General features: G+C 35.8%; 3 protein-coding genes and 1 non-coding gene across 4 annotated transcripts; 1 reads left to right on the plus strand and 3 right to left on the minus strand.

Moving 5' to 3' along the window:
* Nucleotides 1-258: 258 nt before the first annotated feature.
* Nucleotides 259-5,456, minus strand: LOC110779952 (uncharacterized). Its single transcript, XM_021984399.2, has 4 exons — nt 5,298-5,456; nt 4,045-4,110; nt 1,851-3,485; nt 259-811 (listed from the first exon to the last, which is right to left on the minus strand). Coding segments are annotated over exons 2-4 (2,037 nt in total). The 5' UTR covers nt 4,046-4,110; nt 5,298-5,456; the 3' UTR covers nt 259-410.
* Nucleotides 5,457-7,739: 2,283 nt separating this feature from the next.
* Nucleotides 7,740-7,811, minus strand: TRNAM-CAU (transfer RNA methionine (anticodon CAU)). Its single transcript has one exon. It is a non-coding gene; the product is annotated as a tRNA-Met (tRNA).
* Nucleotides 7,812-10,073: 2,262 nt separating this feature from the next.
* On the plus strand, nt 10,074-13,854 carry LOC110779963 (probable inactive receptor kinase At4g23740). The gene is made up of 4 exons (XM_021984409.2): nt 10,074-10,279; nt 10,354-10,416; nt 11,186-12,513; nt 13,092-13,854. The coding sequence occupies exons 3-4, from the start codon at nt 11,262-11,264 to the stop codon at nt 13,748-13,750; spliced, it is 1,911 nt and encodes a 636-aa protein (XP_021840101.1). The 5' UTR covers nt 10,074-10,279; nt 10,354-10,416; nt 11,186-11,261; the 3' UTR covers nt 13,751-13,854.
* Nucleotides 13,855-15,075: 1,221 nt separating this feature from the next.
* LOC110779442 (uncharacterized) lies at nt 15,076-19,894 on the minus strand. Its single transcript, XM_021983959.2, has 4 exons — nt 19,553-19,894; nt 16,934-17,252; nt 15,804-15,862; nt 15,076-15,423 (listed from the first exon to the last, which is right to left on the minus strand). Exons 1-4 carry the CDS (start codon nt 19,797-19,799, stop codon nt 15,380-15,382), a joined length of 669 nt encoding a protein of 222 aa, XP_021839651.1. The 5' UTR covers nt 19,800-19,894; the 3' UTR covers nt 15,076-15,379.
* Nucleotides 19,895-22,298: the final 2,404 nt, after the last annotated feature.

Genomic DNA, 22,298 nt, shown 5'->3' on the forward strand with positions numbered 1-22,298 from the left:
CGATGATCAATGTGGAAGAACACCAAGTTTCTTATGTTTATTCCGGTTAATTTTTACTCTCGTTTTCTAGAAATAGTTGTTACATTGTCTCAACTTCATGCACGAGCTGCATATCATCAATGACCAACGTGGAAGAACACAAGTTTCTTATGTAAGAACTAAGAAGAGATCTTATTCCGGCTAATTTTTTACTCTCGTTGTCTGGAATTAGTTGTTACATTGTCTGCATATCTTCTCATTGATGTGGAAGAACACGAGTTTCTTATGTAAGAAATCTTATCATGAAAGTCGTGACAAAAATGTTTCCATTATCACAATAACCATCACAAGGTATTCCTAGAGCTAAACTATAAGAAGGATATACATGATACAAAATTACAAACATGATTTTTGGCTTATAGTATTAGAACTCACAAACCAAAGTCATTTGCACCACCAAAAAACGCGGTGCTAAATTGTCTCGTGTTCAAGTCACTTACATCATAAGTCCCAAAACGATCAAGCCACTGAGTAGGGCTCGGTGTCTCAATTTCTTCCACCCATTCCGAAGTCATATCAATGTCATCAAGCTGGATTGGATCCACATCGAAAGACTTGTTATTTCTAGGTCTTCCCAACTTGAGGTTGTAATTTATGTAGATGAGATCATTTAATGCTTCTTTGTCGATTTTGTTCCTCTTCTCGGAATGAATTTGCTGAAACGTACTCCATTGTTTCTCGGTTGTAGAAGTACTGCAAACTTGACTGAGGATTCTCATGGCTACTTTCTGTAATACTGGTGCTGAATCCCCGTATTGCTCCCACCATTCTCCTGCAAATTTGTTGAAGATTAGAATTTACTTTAATTGACTGTGATATTATCTGTGAAAGATGAACTTCAGTTCATGCACAGGGGAATTGAACCACCCAGTTGACCAATTTTGCAGAAAGCTGTAACATTTGCAAGACTATGATGTGGTTATATGATTCTTTGATCCCTAACTTAACTTCAAATCAAATTAAGAATAAAGTGCAATTAAGGGTGAGTTTATCCCTCGAACTCAACCCCAAACTTCAGACTCTGCCACATCAGTTTAACTTCAAATCAAATTAAGAATAAAGTGCAATTAAGGGTGAGTTTACCCCAGACTCAACCCCAAACTTCATACTCTGCCACATTGGTTTTTCACTACCTACTTTTGCATTATTCAAACTCACACAAGACTCTTCCTATTTTTACACATTATCCTCAAACTCATCTAAACTCCTAATAAAAGATAATTGCGTAGGATAAATTGTGATGTTGTGCATGATTTGAGTTGGTTGGGAAAAAAGTAGAGTCTTGAATAAGTCTTGGATTTTCAAACCCGCCTCCGGACTTGTTGTATTCTTCTACCACATTATCCCAAGAGTTTGGCTCCATCTTTTACCACATTATCCCAAGATTTTGGCTCCGAACCCCCCTCCAGACTAGGGATAAACTCACCCTAAATGTTCAACATCAACATAACCAATGCCTCTAAAAAGACTCCTGCTTTGAACAGGATTGAAAGGGTTAAACGTACACACAGCTGTACCCTTCCCTTGGCGTAATACAAAGATCAAAATTGACCCTTAATTAAACACACAACTAGCTACTATTTCACACTGAATAATAACAGTAAGATGAGCCGTTTTAATTTAGTATTTTACACTCCAAAAGTCGAAGACTTGGAAACCTTCGACTCTGAAATGGACAGATTAGCTCGTCCAGGTACTTGAACAAAATGGAAAATGGTCAACAATGATGTAGAAATGTGGGATTTTGGCAATCCTTTGGAAAATGTGACATGATGTATAAAACAGTCAAATTTCAAGAACGGTAAACTTACCAGGAGCAACTGTATCACGTGCTTCTTTTGCCAGGTTACACCCAAACATCCCAGTTGCACGCTGGAACAAAAGAACCTGGTTAGTGATTTTGTGCCTTAATTCAGGCGTTGGAAGCAGTTTCTCCAAAACATTGAAGAAATCTTCTTTTATAGCACCCAAAAACTTAACTTCAGGGTTATACTGTATACACGGGTTCAAAAACGCTCCAGCTGAATGTAACGATGTATGAAGCTGATTATGCCAGCCACTGTCAACTATATCCAAGAACGTCTTGCACTTGCTCTCGTCCATAATGTAATATGTTCGAATTGACTCTTTCGCCCTTGTCATAAGCTCGTAAATGAACCCTACTGCAGGTTTACCATCAGCTACTTCCCTCAGAATTCTCAGAAACGGTTCAGAAACAGCTATACATTCTTCAACTGCTCTCCAAAATTCATTATCATCCAAAATCGCTGCACATGATATGCTCTGTTGTTTGTTTACACAAGCAGATGTAACGGAATACTCGGGACTATTGACCATAAGTTTCAGCTTACTCCTTTGCTTAAACATGGATTGCAAAGAGAGGAAACTGGAAACGGGTTTTGTAATGCCTGTTTTAATTACATCTTGACCAGCTGTATAACTTTTCATGAATTCAAGCAAAGGTGTACTATTGTAGATGAATCTTGTGATGGATTGTGCCTGTACAATACATTTATTCACCCAATCAATCTTGCAAAAATCTTCAAGTATCAAATTTATGCAGTGAGAAGCACACGGAGAGATAAAGATCGTTCCATAATTCTGCAGAATATGGTTTGCCACACCGGAATAGCTCAATGCTCCATCAACAATTATCTGCACCACGTTTTCAGGGCCGATTTCTTGAATGACAGAATCAAATAAATCAGCTAAAGATTTTACGTTCTTGAAATAAGAAGACGCGTCCACTGACTTGTGAAAGAAGGTTCTAGAAGGTGATGAAACCAAAAAGTTGACCATTGCTCGTGACTTGTTATCAGTCCACGTGTCTGCAATGATTGTACAACCGGTTCTGACCCATTCATTCTCGGTGTCCTTCAACCCCAGATTCACTTTGGACTTGACTCTTTCCAACCATGTGTTCTTCAGTGTTTCGGCAGTGGGGCCAGAAAAATCCGGACCACATTTTCTTATTGCTTCAACCATAACCTGGTAAGAAGATGATCTTGCTACACTGAAATCTAACTTATTCTCAAAGAAAAACAGAGCAACACTTTCCTCTGCATTTTCTTCTTCACTTGAGGTGGAAGAATTATCTATTTGGTTAAATGTAGGAAGCAACTTTGAAACGGGAGATGTTGTTTCCACAAACAAGAGAGGTTTGCTTAGGGTTATACTCCCGGGAGAACTAGTTTCTGCAAACTTTGGCTTTTTAGTAAGTGGGATTTCTCTGAAGTCGTCTTTTGCTGCTATAATGGCCCGAACTCTATCAGAAACATCATCCCTTACTTTGCTGCAGGGATTTACTCCTTTACTAGGAAACCGGGATAAGTGATGCTTCAATCTGCTGATTCCACCATTTAAGACTCTTGAACAGAATTTGCATCTCACCTTGTTCCCATCCAATTTATCAGCATACTCCCAACATATATCCTTTTCACGAACCACTAAAACAAAATGAATGTGAATCAATCTCTATATGTTGACTGATAAAGTGACAATTTTTGTTTAAGAAACACTTCAAAGTTATAGTAACCCAGAAGGATTCCTTCCATCCGAACTGGAAAACACATAGCCAACTTGTAACTTACGGCAATAGCAATAATAGGTTTGTGTTGAATTTTAGAGGTTTGTAGACAAATCTCACTATGTTGGAAAAAGTTCCAAAATCAAAGGTTACTAAAGAGTAAGTACTTTGTCTTTGCCATGTATGCAAAACATTTTTTTTTTTTTGATTTGTTTTAAGTGAGATGAATGATTTTGGATCCCACATATAAACCTTTATATAGGTTTATCAATTGTTGGTAGAAGGTTCATTACAATCAAGGTTTGTAAATGATGATGTGGCATGAAAACAAACCTCATTGAAGTTTATTCTATTGCTAAATACTGTCCGAAGAGCATTCAGCTATTCATATTCTCAATTGCTCATACAATAACATAGCAACACACACAGTGACTATGAACAAGAACTGAGATTGGAAACAAGGCCAAATATTTACTTACTTCTGATGACTGATGCCAAAATGCATAAACATAACCATCTGTTAAAAATTTATGGTAATCTGCACCCTGCATCGGTATCAAAGTAATATCAATTAACAAGAGATCTCAACTCAGTTTACAGAACAATGCAACATTTTGCATATTATGCATCAATAAATTATGTTTTCTGCAGGAGATAAACTCATCAAACAGGGCTCAAATCTGAATAAACATCTGCAAACAACTAGTAAAAGAAAACAAAACCCAAATGTTTGCAGCTAGTTGACTAGTTCTTGTCTAAGGAAGACTAATACGAAGAATTTGTACAAGTTTAGCAAAGTGATCGATTTACAAACACTTAAATTGCATAAGATAGTGTTCAATCTACATGATTAAATGGATCAATTCTTATTACAATACGCATTAGTACATGAGTAAACAGATTCATCCTTATTGCACTATGCATTACATGATCAAATGGATCCCTTCTTATTACATTACGGATTACATGATTAAACGGATTCATCCTTCTTACATTACGCATTACATGATTAAATGGATCCATCCTTATTACATTTCGGATTACATGATTAAACGGATTCATCCTTATTGCATTATGCATTACATGATCAAATGGATCCATCCTTATTACATTACGGATTACATGCTTAAATGCATTCATCCTTTCTTCATTACGGATTACATGATTAAATGGATTCATCCTTATTACAATTACATGATTAAACGGATTCATCCTTATTGCATTAAGCACTACATGATCAAATAGATCCATCCTTATTACATTTCGGATTACATGATTAAACGGATTCATCCTTATTGCATTATGCATTACATGATCAAATGGATACATTCTTATTACATTGCAGATTACATTATCAAACATGTAGTCTCAAATAATGCGGCAACAATCCAATCGAACACAAGGAACGATTGATCGCTATCCAATTGCATTATATGATTATTATCACTAGTTTTGTTCATCCAAATGAATTAGTTCCAACAAAAAATTGGCAAAATTTTACTTAAACCCTTGACAAATTAGCTACATCAAACAAAACAAAACCCATTTGACATTCTAGCTCAGGATAAAATTAATCCATAACGATAAAATTATTTATCATAAGAGAATTTGTTTATTCAATTTATGTAATCAAATCGGATAATTGAAATGTGTAAAATGCTTAAAAATAGAGAAAACTAAAAATAGGATGAGAAAATAAACGAGAAAAGAGAGATTGATGTCGGAAACTTACAGCAGAGAATTAGAGGAGAGAGAGAGAGATATATAAATACGGAGCGATAGTTTTCCGATTTGCAAATCGCGCGATATTTTAACGCGATTTTAGGGTTTGCATTTTTCTTCTCTTTCTATTTTCCCCCTTTTATGAATATGTTATTTTCCTCTCCTAGGAGATAATAATATCGCGGTGCGTTGACTTTTGTAATACAATGCGAAGTCGTGTGACTCGTATCGTACTGTCCCGGAATATTTGAACAGATTTGTGTTATTACATTTAAACCTGAAATAACATGTAAAAAAATATAATATAAATGCAATTCGTGCGAATATAAGAAACATATAAGTTAGATAGAGCCGAACGCATATAAATAGATCCACTAAAATGGTAAAAAATTATTTAAGGGGCTAGATTGATTAAAAATTTTGGGCTTTCTAATGCGGAAACCAAAAGTGGATTTACTAAAATAACCTCATCTTTTCACTTATACGATAGAGATGCCTCAATCTCAAAACTTTACCCAACCAGCCACCACATACGCGCCACCTCTTCCTCCCGCAGACGCACCAAACTTCTTGACACTTTATCGTTTCAAGTTTCGACCCGACACAGACAAGTAAGATAAGTTAAGTATGAACGCGCCTCCACCTTATGCCTTCTCCTCCCTTCCCTTACACCTTCAAACCCAACACCTTCACTCATTTACTCCCTCTGTCCCTTAATACTCGCACCGCTTTTCTTTTCGGGTCGTCCCTTAATACTTGCACCGCTTCTATAAATAGAAATTCATATCAATATTATATTATTTCTCACACTTACTTACTAACCCCACCTAACCCCTATTCCCTACAAAAAATCATTTAAAAATTCACACCTCCAGTCCTCCACTCATCACTCTCCACCTCTTACACATTTCCCACTAACTATATTAAAAAATACCCCACTATCAACTAACACTCATTAAATTAATAAGTCAATTTAAATGTCTTAAACTCCGCATCGGTCAAACCGGTGCGAGTATTAAGGGACGGAGGGAGTATATAAAGTTTACTTGATTGTTCACTTATATAAGTAACCCTTAAAGAGTTTGAGTATTACAATGACATGTCGTCACATAGGTTGTTATCATAACATATGGCACTAGCCTTGAAAATTGGAAACAAAAGACAATAACGAACATGTTTATAGATAGTACTCCTTTTAGGCCTTTTGATTATTGAACTAGTCATTACAACTTCCTACCTCCGTTTCAGAAAGTTCTTTACGCTTTAGAAAATGTGTCCAAAGTATAAAAAATTTGACCGTAAATTCTCACAGTTATATACATTAAAACATTACATATAAGATCTTGTTAGATTGGTCACGGGATGTATTTTCAGAATATCAATTTTTTATAATTTTTTCGCATACGAAATTGAATATATTAGTAGTTAAATATTACATTGGAGTCCGTGCAAATAGTGACTGCAAAGATCTTTTTGAAACGGAGGTAGTACAAGTTAGTACTCCCTCCTCCCCTTAATACTCCAACGCTTTCCTTTTCGAGCCGTCCCTTAATACTTGCACCGCTTCTATAAATGAAAATTTATACCAATATTATATTATTTCTCACACTTACTTACTATCCCCACCTACACACTTATTCCCTACCAAAATCATTTAAAAATTCACACCCCCACTCACCACTCCCCACCTATTACACATTTCCCACTAACTATATTAAAAAAATACTCACTATCAACTAACACTCATTAAATTAATAAGTCAATTCAAATGTCTTAAACTCCGCACCGGTCAAACCGGTGCGAGTATTAAGGGACGGGGGGAGTACTAATTTAAATTCTCATATTTGGATATAACTCGTTATTTTATCTTTTGTGCATTTGATATAGCAATTTCAGACTATATACTATTTATTACTAGTTTGGGCTTGTTCGACAATTACCTTTCAGTTGTTGATTGGTTTAAATAGTTGTTAGTTGATTTAACTAGTTGTTAATTGTTAATTGGTTTAACTATTGATTGAATTAGTTGCTTGTGTAAAATATTTGATAAATTTGTAGATAGTTGTTTAAAGAAAAAAATGACCATTAATGAACATTGACATAAAATGAGTTAAGTTGGTAATAGTGGTACTTTTTTTTTTGACGGGGTAATAGTGGTACTTGTAGAGAATATTAAGACAAAATTGTCTTGTTAAACCCACTAATGCCAACCTCTAATTCATATTTGCATGTGTTTTATTAATCAAGTACTTCGTAGAATTTAATCATAAATATTAAATGAGTTTAGCAAAACCAGTGAGTTATGGGCCAGGTCCAGGTCCAGATCCAGGTCCAGGTCCAGATACAATTACCAAGTGTATATGGATTATAAAGGGCTGGAGGCCCACAGGTCCAACTGCTAAAACGGGCAAAATGGAAAATAAAAAAGTTGGTGGAAGAAGCTTTCTCTTTATATCAGAGCCAGGTTTCGATCCTGGGACCTGTGGGTTATGGGCCCACCACGCTTCCGCTGCGCCACTCTGATGTTGTTGTTATTCTTGTCCAACTAAATGTATAATAGTCTTATAGTCCCATATTGAATATTTATCCACGCATTGAGTTGTTCTAGACTTCTAGCACAGTAGTAAAAATAAAAAATGTACTTTGTATCTTTTAGTTTTTTTGTGTTTTGTTTTGTTTTGTTTTATATTTACTTTGTGTATTGAGTTAAGAGAGGTTGTGTTTGGCTTATTTTGCATAAACTAAGTTAAGATAAGTTGAGATAAACTCGATAATATATGACCAAGTTTGGATATTTAACTTTGATCAACATTTTAAAACACTAATCTTCTCTAACTGATTTGTAATTGTTTAGGGTATGAAGCCAATCATCTCGAGTGAGGCTTTAATCGTTGAATGGAGAAGACTTGCTTACTCTGATGCCTTAGTTACACGGTGAATAGAGTAAGAGAAAAATCTTATTGAGGTTGTGTGCAAGAGCAATAATGAACATACATTGCGATTCACCATTTGACGGTCTACTTATAATGTTTAATGATAAAGGCGGTTGAGCTTATTATAATAGGGCCTTGTAAGCCAATAAGGAACCGATTCCTTTATGCATATAGTAAATAGAAACCTAATGATCTTTAGTGTAGATTGGACCCAAATAGGAGCCAAATTGGGCACCTAAACAATTATAGTGTTTCAAATTATAAAAGTAAGTTTGAAGGTCTTACAACACACATCTTATGAGCTAGGAGAATAAAGGAATATCCGAATATGGATGACACTGAGCCTAGCCAAGTATTTGACTGTTCGAGTTAGGTTTGATGAAGAAAATTCCTAGCTTGAGTTTGAGCACAACTTAACCAAGCTTTAATTTTTCATGTTCGAGCTTGACTCGTTTAACTTTTTTCGTTGTTCGTATATATGAAACACAAACACTAATCTGAGAAGCCCGCTCAATGTTTCTATAAGGCATCTCGGACGCTCTTCGCATGTTTGAGGGGAAACCCTGTCAGTCAGTAAGATTGTCAAAAGGAGAAAGTCAACTTTCCAAAAGTTTCACTTAAGCGACTACATTCCATCCCTTAGCTCCGGCCAACCTCAATCAAGCCATATGAGTCATTGGCTGTTTAATCCAGGTAGTTGACTAGTCGACCAACTTGAGGCCGACACACAAAGTGCAGTCCCAGAGTTTAAGACATTGTCTAAAACTCATGTCCATCATAGAAAAGAAATAGCTTAAAATACGAACTTTACACAATTCTCAATACTCCTACATACAATAATTTGTGTTCTACGAATAATACAAACTTGAAATTAAATGTGTGACGACAAATAAATCATCATACCAAAATTTGAAAATCCATTAAAAAGGCAAGAAATGACATGTCACAACTAATACTTCAATTACAATTAACGTACATATGTACTCCTAGTTATGTACCCTCTATAACTAACAAAATGATACTCCAAAATTCCCTTTATATAACAAAGACAATTGCTATAAGATAGAGAAAAATGGAAAACCAGGCTGCTCACATGGAAACCAATATATTCAAATCAAAATCTCTTTTAAGAGAGATAAATAATAAAAGGAATTTAAAGTTGTTGGAACAAACAAGAGAGTAAATGCATAGTTCATGGTTTAAGCAAGCAATTAAACATGGATTTTTCCAATTTCCTTCGTTGTCTTAACTTTGTCTCCACATGCATCTCCCTCTTCATACGCCCATATCCTTCCCACAAAATATTATTCTATTTTTTCTTATTTTCGCATTGATCTGATCTGATTTTTCTAATTTTTGCTCCCTGATCCAAGTTTCCTTGTTCTATTTTGTTATGAAATTTTCTGATTTAGTCTGGTTTGAACTTTTTCCGTGAGTTTTTTTTGCTTTTTTGAGTCTGCTCTAGTCTACTTTTAAGAACAATAAGGTCCCGTCCTATTGGACTTATTTTGACTGAACTTATATTATCTAAACTTTTCTAAACTTATCTGAACTTATTTTATCTGAAAAAAACTTATTTTGTCTGAAATAAACTTATTTGTGTATGAAAATGTATGAAAATAACTTGTTTTTGCTGAACTTATATTGTCTGAACTTATTTTGTCTGAAATAAGTCAAAAGAAGTCGAACAGAACAGAGTCTAAGCAATAAGCAAAAAGAATAATTTGAAAAGAACATAATCTTAATCATAATTAAATTGATTAACATTGAATGTCATCACCATTTTAATTATTTAAGTTCCCTTAATTGATCATCCCATCAATTTGTATTAATTAATGTATTTTTTTTAATTGGCTGACCTTCTCTCTTTGTCTCTCTCTATTCATGACTTCCCCTTTTGCAAGCAATAAACATTATTTCTGCTTCACATGCTCTTCTTCCCTATTCCATCATTTCTCCTTTTCTCTCTCTCTTCTCTGTATTATTTTTATTTGGGTGGTGAATTTCAGAGGATTAATTCAGACTCCATTGTTGATTGGTTGAAGTTCATGAATTTCTGGTAAATACCCACTTTCTAAAAGTCTAAAAAGTTCGCAACTTTGTTGTTTAATTCTGTTTTCTCTTCCTCTGCAGTTGAATTTCTAGAAAGAGCAAAAATTGAAGAAATATGGATGCTTTGATCATCATCATTAACAAGTAAGTTTAACTCTAGCTTTCTCTCATTTTTTTTGGGGGTTATAGACGAGATTTAATCATAAGTCGTGTTACTGCGACTACCACTTTATTAAGTGAGTCGAGGGGTGACACAGACGGAATTTGATCACAAGTCGTGTTACTGCAAGTCTGCGACTACCACTTTATTAAATGGGTTGAGGGTTGACAATCTTGACATCCACTATAACGTGTTGCGAGGGTAGCAGTGTAGACGGGATTTGATCACAGATCGTGTTACTACGACTACTAAGTGGGTTGAGGGTTGACAATCTTGACATCCACGTAGACGGGATTTGATCACAGGTCGTGTTACTACGACTACTAAGTGGGTTGAGGGTTGACATCAATGACATGCACATTAACCCTCTCTTGTGTGTCCTCTTGTTTGTTTCCCGGGAAAATTGGAAGTATTTTTGCCCATTTTCTGCAAAAAGATTAGAACATATTTTCGTACAAGTATCAAGATTTTGGCCAAAATTAGGTAAAAATATATTTCCTGGGAAACCAAACAAGTCACCTAACTTCTTGAGTTTTCACAAGCAAAAACGCACTAGTATTAGTAATTCCGTAATTGAATTTGCTTAATTCTGCTCTTAATACTGTCACTGCCTGCCAAAAATGACCGTTGAACTTAATTACTACTCACAACGTTTTACTATTAAATGCATTCAATTCTTCAATAACTATATATTTCTGTCTTTCTGAATTCTGATCAATTTCTATTTATAACCCTTCTTTTTCTTTTCACTAGATCATGACCCAGATTGTCAGAACCAGTTAAAATCACTGTACCAAATCTGTTTTCTGGATTCAGCAACAACAACAAAATGGGTAAATCTGGGTTCAAATTTACATCAATAATCTTCTTTGGAATATGTTTATTACATGTTTATGGTGAACCATGGGGTGACAAACAAGCATTACTCGAGTTCTTACAATACACATCACATTCGCGGTCTCTGAATTGGGATCAGAAAACTCCTGCATGCACCAGTTGGACTGGTGTAACCTGTAATGATCAGAAAACTGCTGTTATCGCACTCCGATTACCGGGAATCGGAATCCGAGGATCGCTTCCTTCGAACACGATTAGCCGTCTTTCTTTCCTTCAAACACTTAGTCTTAGAAACAATGGGATTTCAGGGAGTTTTCCATCAGATTTTTCCAAGTTGAGTAACTTAACTTCTTTGTATTTACAGTCAAACAGGTTTTCAGGTCCTCTGCCTTCAGATTTCTCTGTTTGGCAAAACATGGTAGTGTTGAACTTATCCAATAACAATTTCAATGGAAGTATACCTCCTTCGTTTACAAATTTAACCCAGATTACGACCCTCGATCTTTCGAGAAACTCGCTTTCGGGTCAAATACCTGATCTGGGTATCCCAAGTTTGAGGTTTCTGAACTTTTCTGACAACCATTTGAATGGGAGTGTTCCTAATTCCCTTTTAAGATTCCCAAGTTCATCTTTTGGTGGTAATAATGTTACCTCAAGGGAGATTTCAATTCCTCCTATACCATCATCAATCCCGACTAACGGGACAACCCGTAAGTCCAAACGGATCAGTGAGACGGCATTGTTGGGGATAGTTGTCGCTGGTGCTGTCATCTTGTTTGCTATGATTGCAGTCTGCATGATCCTTGTTTTCTCGAACAGAAAAAGCAAGAACCAGGAAAACAATGGTGTAGACTCACAAAACACGAACAAATTCTACACGAAGAAGAAGAGATCGCGGTCACCTACAGAAACCCGAGAAGAGAGGAACGCGAGGATCACGTTCTTCGAAGGGTCTAACATGGCATTTGACTTGGAAGATCTTCTTCGGGCCTCGGCCGAGGTGCTCGGTAAGGGCATGTTTGGGACAACGTATAAGGCCGCCTTAGAGGATTCTACCACCGTGGTTGTGAAGAGGCTGAAGGAAGTGAATGTGGGAAAACGGGAATTCGAGCAACAAATGGAGATTGTTGGTAATATTAAGCATGATAATGTGGCTCCTTTGAGAGCTTACTATTATTCCAAAGATGAAAAACTCATGGTTTATGACTATTTCAGACAGGGCAGCTTATCAACAATGCTACATGGTATGTGATTTCCTATATTGTTTTATGTTCTGCAAGGTTTTTTTTTTTTTTTTTTTTTTGAAGTAGGTAAAAAGAAGGGATCCTACTAGACCTGTTTAACGAGGTGGTTGGGTTGGGTTTTAAAAAATTATTTTTCGGTTTAATTCAGGTCGACCTAATGGAGTAATGGGTTGAAAGATTTTAAGACGGGTATTATATTTTTATTAATTTGGATAATAAATATACAAATATGTGCATAAATTAACAAAATTTCATACACATGTTTCTATTTAATCAAATTCAACCATAAAATGGTGTATAATTCAAATCAAAATCATATTACACCCAACAATAGTAACAACGAAAGTAATCTTTGTAATCTCATTTTTTACTATAAATACAACCTTTTTTAATCGATCGCGTAAAAAAGGGATTCGGTTGGGTTTTAACTCATTACTTTTCGGGTTTTTCGAGTTCGGATAAATTCGGGGTTACAAGTCACAAAATCTAGTTCAAGACCAATATTTCCGGGTTGGGTCGATTTTTGACACATCTAGGCCCTACTAAACCATCACCTGTTCATGTTCTGTATTTTGCAGGAAGAAAAGAAAACCGAGCTCCATTAGACTGGGAAACCCGGCTAAAAATCGCCACAGGAGCAGCAAAAGGCCTTGCACACATGCATTCCCAAAACGGCGGGAAACTAGTCCATGGTAACATAAAATCCTCAAACATTTTCCTCAACCAGCAAAACTACGGTTGTGTTTCCGACCTCGGCTTAGCAACCATAGTAACAACCACGGCCCCACCAATCCAACGAATAATAGGGTACCGGGCCCCGGAACTCACGGACCCCCGGAAAGCAACACAAATGTCGGATGTCTACAGTTTCGGAGTCCTGATACTAGAACTCCTGACAGGAAAACCTCCCCTAGGGGAAGGCACACACCTGGTGAAATGGGTGTATTCAGTTGTCAGAGAAGAGTGGACTGCTGAAGTATTTGATGTGGAGCTTTTAAGGTACCCTAACATTGAGGAAGAGATGGTTACAATGTTACAACTAGGTATGGCTTGTACTGAACGGGTCCCGGAGAAGCGGCCGAGGATGGTAGAGGTGGTGAAGATGGTGGAGGATATACGGCGGGAAAACTCCGATACGCGGCTGTCGTCAGAAGTTTCAACTCCAACACCAACAGGACTTTCACATTCACATACAACAGAAACAGGATCATCTAACTATGTCACCCCACAATATTAAGATTATAAGATTGCTTTGTCTTTGTAGTTAATTTTAGTTGTAACAAATTATTGCTGGATTTTTTATTATTATTTTTAATTAGAAATGATGATTTTGCTTATAAATTCAGGCACATGGTCATAATTTTGCTTATGATTTTATTATATTAGTGCATTATGTTTTGTCATAATTTTTTAAGGGGGGAAAGTGGGATGAAACATGAAAGTAGTTTACCAACCAGAAAGCCAGCTAATTTGTCAAGAGTTAGCTAAGAACATTATTGATTTATTTCCCCTTCCAAGATTTCCAGCAAATGTAAACTGTCAAAGTCAAATTTATACCTGCCTTCAACCTTTTTGCAGCTTCAAGTTTAAGGTTTGATGCCTAAAAGAAAAGTTTGGAAATAATAATGATGTAAACGAAATTTGATTCGAAGTGAAGTATTTAAAACAATATCACCGCCTTTTTTTATACATTGATCTTGCTTAAAACTACCACAACCAAGTGTTTTAAAAAGTCAAAATGCGAGCAATTTTTTTATTACGTATTTATTTTAGATTTATAGGGAGATACGCTGGGTAATGATATAAACGAAATTTGATTCAAAGTATTGGGATGTGCCTTTCAAATCTTTTAGTTTTCTATGGCCTTTGAACATTCTTTTTCTTTTTAATTTCTTTTGGCAGGAAAAGTTATCATTCTTTACTAATGAAATCATATACTGTATCACTATATCTTGTCGAATACTTTGATGATTTCTATGTCACATTTTGTGACAAAAACAGAGCATGGAAATTAAAGTAATTTACTAAACCTTTAAACTTTCAATCTGAAAATTAAAGTTCTATAACTCATGATATGTTAAATTAAACGATAACGTACATGGTACAATCTCATTCCCAGAGAAAAAACGAGCAAAAAGTTAGCCTAAGTCGTATTATGCACGTAGAACAACCGGTTGTACAATACTAGTTGAAATTTAAGCATAAGGGACAGAGGATAGAGAGGCGGCACACAATGATGTTTTTATAAACACATCATAGGGGTACGCTGGTAATTTCACATCACATAAACACGCCTTGTAACTAACACTTGTTAAGTACATAGGTGCATGATATTAGTAACACTAACAACCAAAATTGCAACATAAACACATAACTAAGGTCAGAATTTTCAGGCTAATTATGGTTTTGTTTACTTCAAAATGTTTACTTGGATCAAGATTGATCAATGACGGGTTTTCTCCTTCGTTTACAGGGTCGCATGGTAGACTGTGAGCTTCAGAGTACATTATTATATGCTCGCAAACCAAAACCAGATCAAATATTTGCAATAAACAACACCACTGGAGAACAATCTCTTGAATACTGGAAAACTTACTTAAGAATTCTCATGGATTTCAGAGTACATTTACACATTTGGATCATCTAAACTTTCCGTAAGAACAAACACGAAGATTTAAAATTAAAAAAATGAAAATGAAAAAAGAACAATGCAAAGAATGATGTACATGAATACACGTTATGTAGTAGACTAGTAGTAGTAAGGTTTTAGTACCGAGGACCTGGATACGTGCTGATAGGAATCCAAGGATCATCATGCAGCAATATGTCCGCAACACTGAGATTTTCGAGTTTTTATAAGACAAAACTAGTCGTCTTCTGGTTTGCGTAATATTTTCGTCTTTACACCGCCTGAACACACACACATAGAGGAAACCTCTTATTATATGAACCATACTGAATTACTGAGTACTGAACATGAGAAATTAGGCTTTTATATACTTCTTCCTTTCCAATATTATTGCACCATGTAGGTTTATGTCAAAGAATTGGTAGTGGGTAAAAAGAAGAGAGAAAGAGACAAAAATACAAACTTGCTCGTGTGATTGCAAGCATTAAATAAATCAAGAAGAGTTAAAGACATAAGGGTATATTGGATATTTGTGGTGTGAGAACAACTATTTTATTTCTAATAATGGAAATGGTGCAATATTTGGGAAATTTCCTTAAAAGGTAAATAGTGCAAAAATATTGGAACGGAGGGAGTATATAAAAGCAAGAACTAGACAAACCTTCAACTTCCTCGAAATGGACTTCCTTCACCAAATCAGCAGCCGGATTATACTGGAACCTATATAGAAAGAAAGACAGCAATAAGATGAACTGATTACGAATTTACAACAATAGGAAATGCAGAAATACTCAGTTGTCATTAATTATCTAACTTAACAGTAGGGGTGACAGAAACTGCCATCTGAGAAAGATGGGGATAATAAGAAACATATGAGAAGATGAGGTGATAAATACAGCATGCACTAGTGAATTGATAAAACCCAGTTTTGATCAGTAAAAATGTTGGCCACGTAAAACAAAAACATCAGTATCAGCCAAAAGTACTTTAGATTAGAAAAGTTAGTTCAGTTCAGTTAGTATCAAATGTTATGAACAGGGCATAAGTTAAACTTTTTGCTTCTTTTTGAAGAAGTTTCTCCACAATCTTAAATCTGCCCCTAATATACATCTAAATCATCAATATACCTCAATTAAAATGCATCTTTATACTAATTAACTTCAGCAGTGATCCTTATGATGTTTCGCTCTCCTCACACAGCATCTCAAATCAGTACTTAAATAACTCATCATTTCAGAAGACATAAATCAGAATGGTTCAACACTTATAAAAGCTCAGGTGCTAAATCAGTATCCATTGCCAGCAGTGAGAGGTTTGGGTTAAATTTGAAGGCTGAAAGGCTGTGGTAGGTGAAACTCTTGGAAGTCCTGAAGCTGTTAAACTATTTATGCAGAAAAAATAACGGATTTATTTGGTAGGTGAAACTCTGGGAAGTCCTGAAACTGTTAAACTATTTATGCAGAAAAATAAAGGATATATTTGACCGAGCATCTAAGTCTGCACTTTTATATAAAAATTAAAGCTTACAGGACACATATAAGATGAAGCACAAAAGGAAGAATGTTGAACGACCAGATTAAGATGGACGAGAAGCACTGCAATTGATAATATATAGGATGATCATAAAAACATAGTCAATTGAGATTTGAATTCCATCTAACATATGACAAATATCATCCAATAAGAGTTTTCAGTTTTTGATAGACGAGTCATGACTTCCAACGCCAAATAATCAAATTTAAAATTTGGGAACTCAGGAGATACATTGAGCCATATAAAGTAGAAAATTACCTGTTCTTGAAAATCACATCAAGCTCAAAGTTAGATGTATTCTTTGCAGCATCCACCAAAACAGTTACAATTTCAGTCTTTCTAGTGCTAGCCATCAGGACATCATACTCTGTTGGAATAACAATTGCGAAAAAATTATCCGATAATTTGCTTAGATATAGCTTCTCTACCGCTGAAAGGGTTATCCGCCGTTTAAGGGTATAGCTCTCAGGATCGACCACGTAAAGAGCAAAGTCTGTCACTATCAAGATGCGCCTCTTCATCTTTCCAGTACTAGTAAACTTCAAAACTTTATCAGAAAAGAGAACTTGCCTGTCACCTATATAACAGAGAGGCAAAATATTTTTCTTAAAAAAGATTCAATCAACGAACAGTATTGATAGGTCCTCAAACCAAGCTCAGAGAGAGCAATCATAAAAGCATACAGCTCGTCAAGATCTCAAAATGACACTCCATTTTGCATTCATTCCCAAATACTCGTAACATATACTTACTATCAAAAAAAAGTTCCCTTTCCAGTTCCCACTAAATTCTATGAAATGGCAATGACGTGCAAAGATGTTCCAGAACATAACTGCTTAAAAACATCCACCATAATGAACTAATTTTTACCGGGCTCCATGCTGCAATTTGAATTACGAAGAAGATGACCTCTCCCAGATGATATACCATACTTTAGACTTTTAATAGATTTTTGCATTTATATTAGCTCAGATATTCATCATGATACTAAAACTCTTCTAGCCTCATTAGTGAATCCAAAATTCTTTCTAACAATCAAACCTTTTCAATGACGGTAACTAGAATAGCATGCACACACTTCTCGTACTAACAAAAATAACAAGCAGCAGAACAACTTAATAATTGTGCATCAATGATGCTATAAAAGTAGAATTAAGAAAATCGCAGCAGAAATAATATACGAGAATCAATTTAGCGATGTGAACTTAAGAACTGATCAACACATTCCTCCTCTAGATTCTTGTACTCATCCATATGTTTGAAAAGGATTGAAAAACTGAAAGGTGAGTGGCAAAAGGAGTATGACTAATGAGTTAATGTGTGATAGAGTAAGGAGTCCATCATAAACAAAAGCTACTAGGCAGAGAAAATCAAGCTTGATACCCTATAAAAATCGCAGATGATAAAACAAGTAACCGTTATCAAACATGATTACCGGAATCTCATGTTGCCTCATTTATTTAAGGCAAACAAATAACAGTTCCTTCTGGGCAACACTATCAAATACCTGCTACAATATATTTCTCCACAAGCTTATCTTCTAATGAGTTGTTCGAAATATAATCTAGAGTTATCTCCACCTAGAATATATCACTGCCTAACAAAAACCTTATCTATCTTGCCTACTCCAAAACAGCACATACCAAGTGCTAGATACGGCAGGTAGCTTTATGCTGTAAAAACAGCATGTACAAGTATAAGGGGAAAAGGAATAAATATCTACTTTCTTATCCCATTTCAACAATCATAACTGATTTACCATATCTTTAACTTCAAAACCAAATTTTATCTATCAGGCACCTTAAAAAGTTTGACCTCCCCAGATCCAACCATAAGGGGTCCAGACCTCTTCACGTGCAAAACCATACGGTCTTGCAAGCTCAAAAACACAATTGATGCTACAGCTAAAACTTCACCTGATAAGGCCACGGGGTTATTTTCAACCAGCAAGTCACAACCACCTAAACTGACATGGATATTCCATCCACCAACTAAGAAGTAACAACTACAGTATAAGACTAGCATAGACCTAACCATAAGACGAAACAAATTAATAGACCAACTACGAGATATCCTCGGATTGTTTTCAAACAACAATTGCAGCAGGAAGCGGAAGAGGAAGAGGAAGCAGAACCAGCTATTGTGGTTCAATATAATCACTCGTCCCAAATTCAACACTTGTATAACAACAAAAAGATCGTAACAGAAGTGCAATGCACTCACCACTACCCAATTAAAACTAATCCTCCGTATCTCACACCAGAAACCCTTGAATTGCATATATACTTGGTCTTATTACCAATCTAATCTGAGTCAAACAGTACAATTGGTTGCTAAATCTTTTAAGAACTATGCATTATCATTCCAACCACCATCAACCCTCTCATTGGAAGCAACATAAAAAATCACAAAAGCCAGCTCAATTACTCCTTGCATTTTAGTTCAAACTCAAAGAATCTGGCCGTCTAATTTACACTACCTCTTGAATCAAATCAACCTTCAATTCAAATTATCCAATCCACCCCTACCCTCAACGAATTTAGTTATGCTACTTTGAGCATTCAATTTGACAACACTTTCCCATTTACCACAGACTTTCTATATACATATTCCAACATTTAAATTCCAGTACCCTGATAATTGAGTTCATACCCTTTTTCTATTAAAAATTTCAAGAACAATTCTCAATAAATCCACATTTGCATACAACAATAATTTCAGCAGGCAACACAATCAAACAACGATTCCAACCAAAAAAAAATATCATCAATCAAAATTATACAACAAAAACACAAATCAGAGCTTCACATAAACCCTAAAAACATAATCCCAGTAAAAAAAAAAAGGAAAACGAAATTCGAAAGGGGTATAAATTACCTTGTTTATCAAGAATCTTCAAAATGTAAGGATTTGAAGAAACATTAAGATAATCCCCTCTATAATCCCTATGAAAGGAAGCCAGCCTTCGAGCTTTGACCCCCATGAACGGCTCCAATTTTCCCACCGGATTATCAGCAGACGGCTGAGGTTCGGCGTCGGTGTCGCCAGGAGCGGCGTCGAATCGGGGCATGGAATCGTTGAGTTGGACTCGCCTGCTACTGTATCTGTTGTTCTGTCGGTCCATATTTTCCGGCTAGCCGGCGATCTAACGGTTGAAAATCGTGAGACCTCCGGTTTGATTATTTGACGAAAAAGGGAAATGCGCCACTGGGTTTTGATAATTTGAGTGCGCAAGTGCTGGGTCCCGCCATATAAAAAGGATATAAAAGTAAAATTCTCAAAGAAAATGATTTTTATTTTATTTTTTGATTTTATTATTTACATATATTCTTGTCTAGACCTGATCAAATGGTTGGCCGGACTGGGTTCGGACCGATCCGAGGCATAAAAAACAGTCCCGTCGAGCGGGACGTGGCGGGCTAAGATTAGGTTTGAAAATTTGTGCTCAAACCTGCTAATTCGAGCCTAAGATACCGGGTTTTTTGGACCATTTTCGGGTCGGCCCAAATTTATAACTAAAAAATGTAGTTTTATGTTGCCCAAATCCGACAAAAAAAAAAGGTCCGAGTCGGGTCCGGAAAACGGGCCAGAAAATTCTCCCCAAATCCGCAAAAAATCGGGCCGGGTCGGGGGGGCTTATCTTGATCGGGTCTATTTTTACCCGAGAGGTAATCAAAGTTAAAAAGACAATGTTGCTCGATTTTCTTTAAAAAAAAATTGGCTTAAATCTTAACAAATCACATTTTAATTGTAGGGAAACTAAACAAATAGAGACAAAGGCAAATACTCGTAAATTGTAATCGTCTAAGCCTGATTATCATACTCACTCTACGATAGTACGAGCTTATCTTTTGCACGTACTATATTCAGTCTCATATTACTCTATGCTCGCTACTCAGACTGCTCACTGATTTTACCCTATACCCCATTACCCCTAGAGCCCTAGACATAAAATGACTAAAATTACTTTGTATTACACTACCCTTTCCAATCTACATTGTACGGAGTATTTTTGTATTTATTAGGTAAGAACAAGAGACCCTAGTAAACCAATATCTACCAAAGAAATTGATTATTGCCTCCATATCACTTATTTGGTATAAACCTACTTTTACAATATAATTCGATAGTAATTGTATTGTACTTGTACATATATGTATATAGGTATTATTATATCTACCTAATCTTTATTTAGCTAGATTTATCGATTAAAAATAAAATTTCTATTCACTAATGCTTATTTGTTGTATGAAGTTTCTAAGGGTGGAACTAGATTTCATTGATTGCAATTGATTTACTTAGCAAAATACTTCAAATGCTTCGTCTGAGTTGTATGTGCATCTATGAACCATACAACATTGACACAACACGTAGACATGCCACGACCTAATACAACGAGACCAAACAATAGTAATTTGAAAAGGTTTGTCGTTGCACAGGGCGAGTGAACTATATTATCATTATTAAAATCATGTGCTCAACACGACCTAATGCCACCTAAGCCTACGTATATGTCCCGACTAATATTAAAGGGCCGAAAATATGAAATCGAACTCAGGAAATTTTTCCATGTAAAATCGTTTGTCCTTACAAGGTGTTGCTAATGAGTAATGAAATGTTTAGTTTTCCATGTCATGGCCCCGTATGTTTATACTGAGCACAATATAACAAATCGGTTTTACACACCGACATACCCAAGAGGGGTCTACCCAGGCCTTGCCCCACCCCATGGATCCAAGAAGCTATAATTATTTTATTTGATAAACGAAAGTTATACATCATTCTTGCGAAGACGATAACTCTTTTAAACTAAATTGTACATATGAAATATTCACGCAGAATTTAACTCCTCGTTTGTTGTGCTATTTTCTAAATTTTTCGAGTGGAACTACATTTCATTGATTTACTATCAAATCACATCAAGTGTGTTGCACCCAAGGTGTGCATGCATGAACATTCAAAGTATTGATAGGTCTTGTTGTATTAGGTCGTGTCATGTCTATGTACTTGCGTCAATGTTGTGTGGACCACACAACATTGACGCAAGTACATAGACATGACACGACCTAATACAACAAGACCAATCAATACTTTGAAAAAGTTTATCGTTGCACATGGCCAGTGAATTATACTATCATCATTGATTATGTGTTCTCAACACAACCTAATGCCATCTTTACTACTTGCATATTGTGTCCCATACAACATTAAAAGGTCAGAAATGTATAAACGATATAGTGACAACGAACAAATTTCTATGTACAATTGGTTGTCAATACAAGGTATAACTAATACGGAGTATTATTTAGTTCTATAAGTCCATGAAGAGTTGAGGACCATGACTCTATACTTCTCGTAGTTCGTATGTTCATATGGAGCACAGTACAACGAACCTGTTGTACGGTAAAGACGCTCGAGAACCAATAAGCATAAGCCACAGTCCACATTCGTATGTTCATACGGAACACAATACAACGAACCGGTTGTACTGTAAAGACGCTCAAGAGCCAATAAGCATAAGCCACAATCCACATTCGTATGTTCATACGGAACACAATGCAACGAACCGGTTGTACGGTAAAGACGCTCGAGAACCAATAAGCATAAGCCACAGTCCACATTC

This window comes from Spinacia oleracea, chromosome 3 (genome assembly GCF_020520425.1).
Source record: "Spinacia oleracea cultivar Varoflay chromosome 3, BTI_SOV_V1, whole genome shotgun sequence".
NCBI lineage: Eukaryota > Viridiplantae > Streptophyta > Magnoliopsida > Caryophyllales > Amaranthaceae > Spinacia > Spinacia oleracea.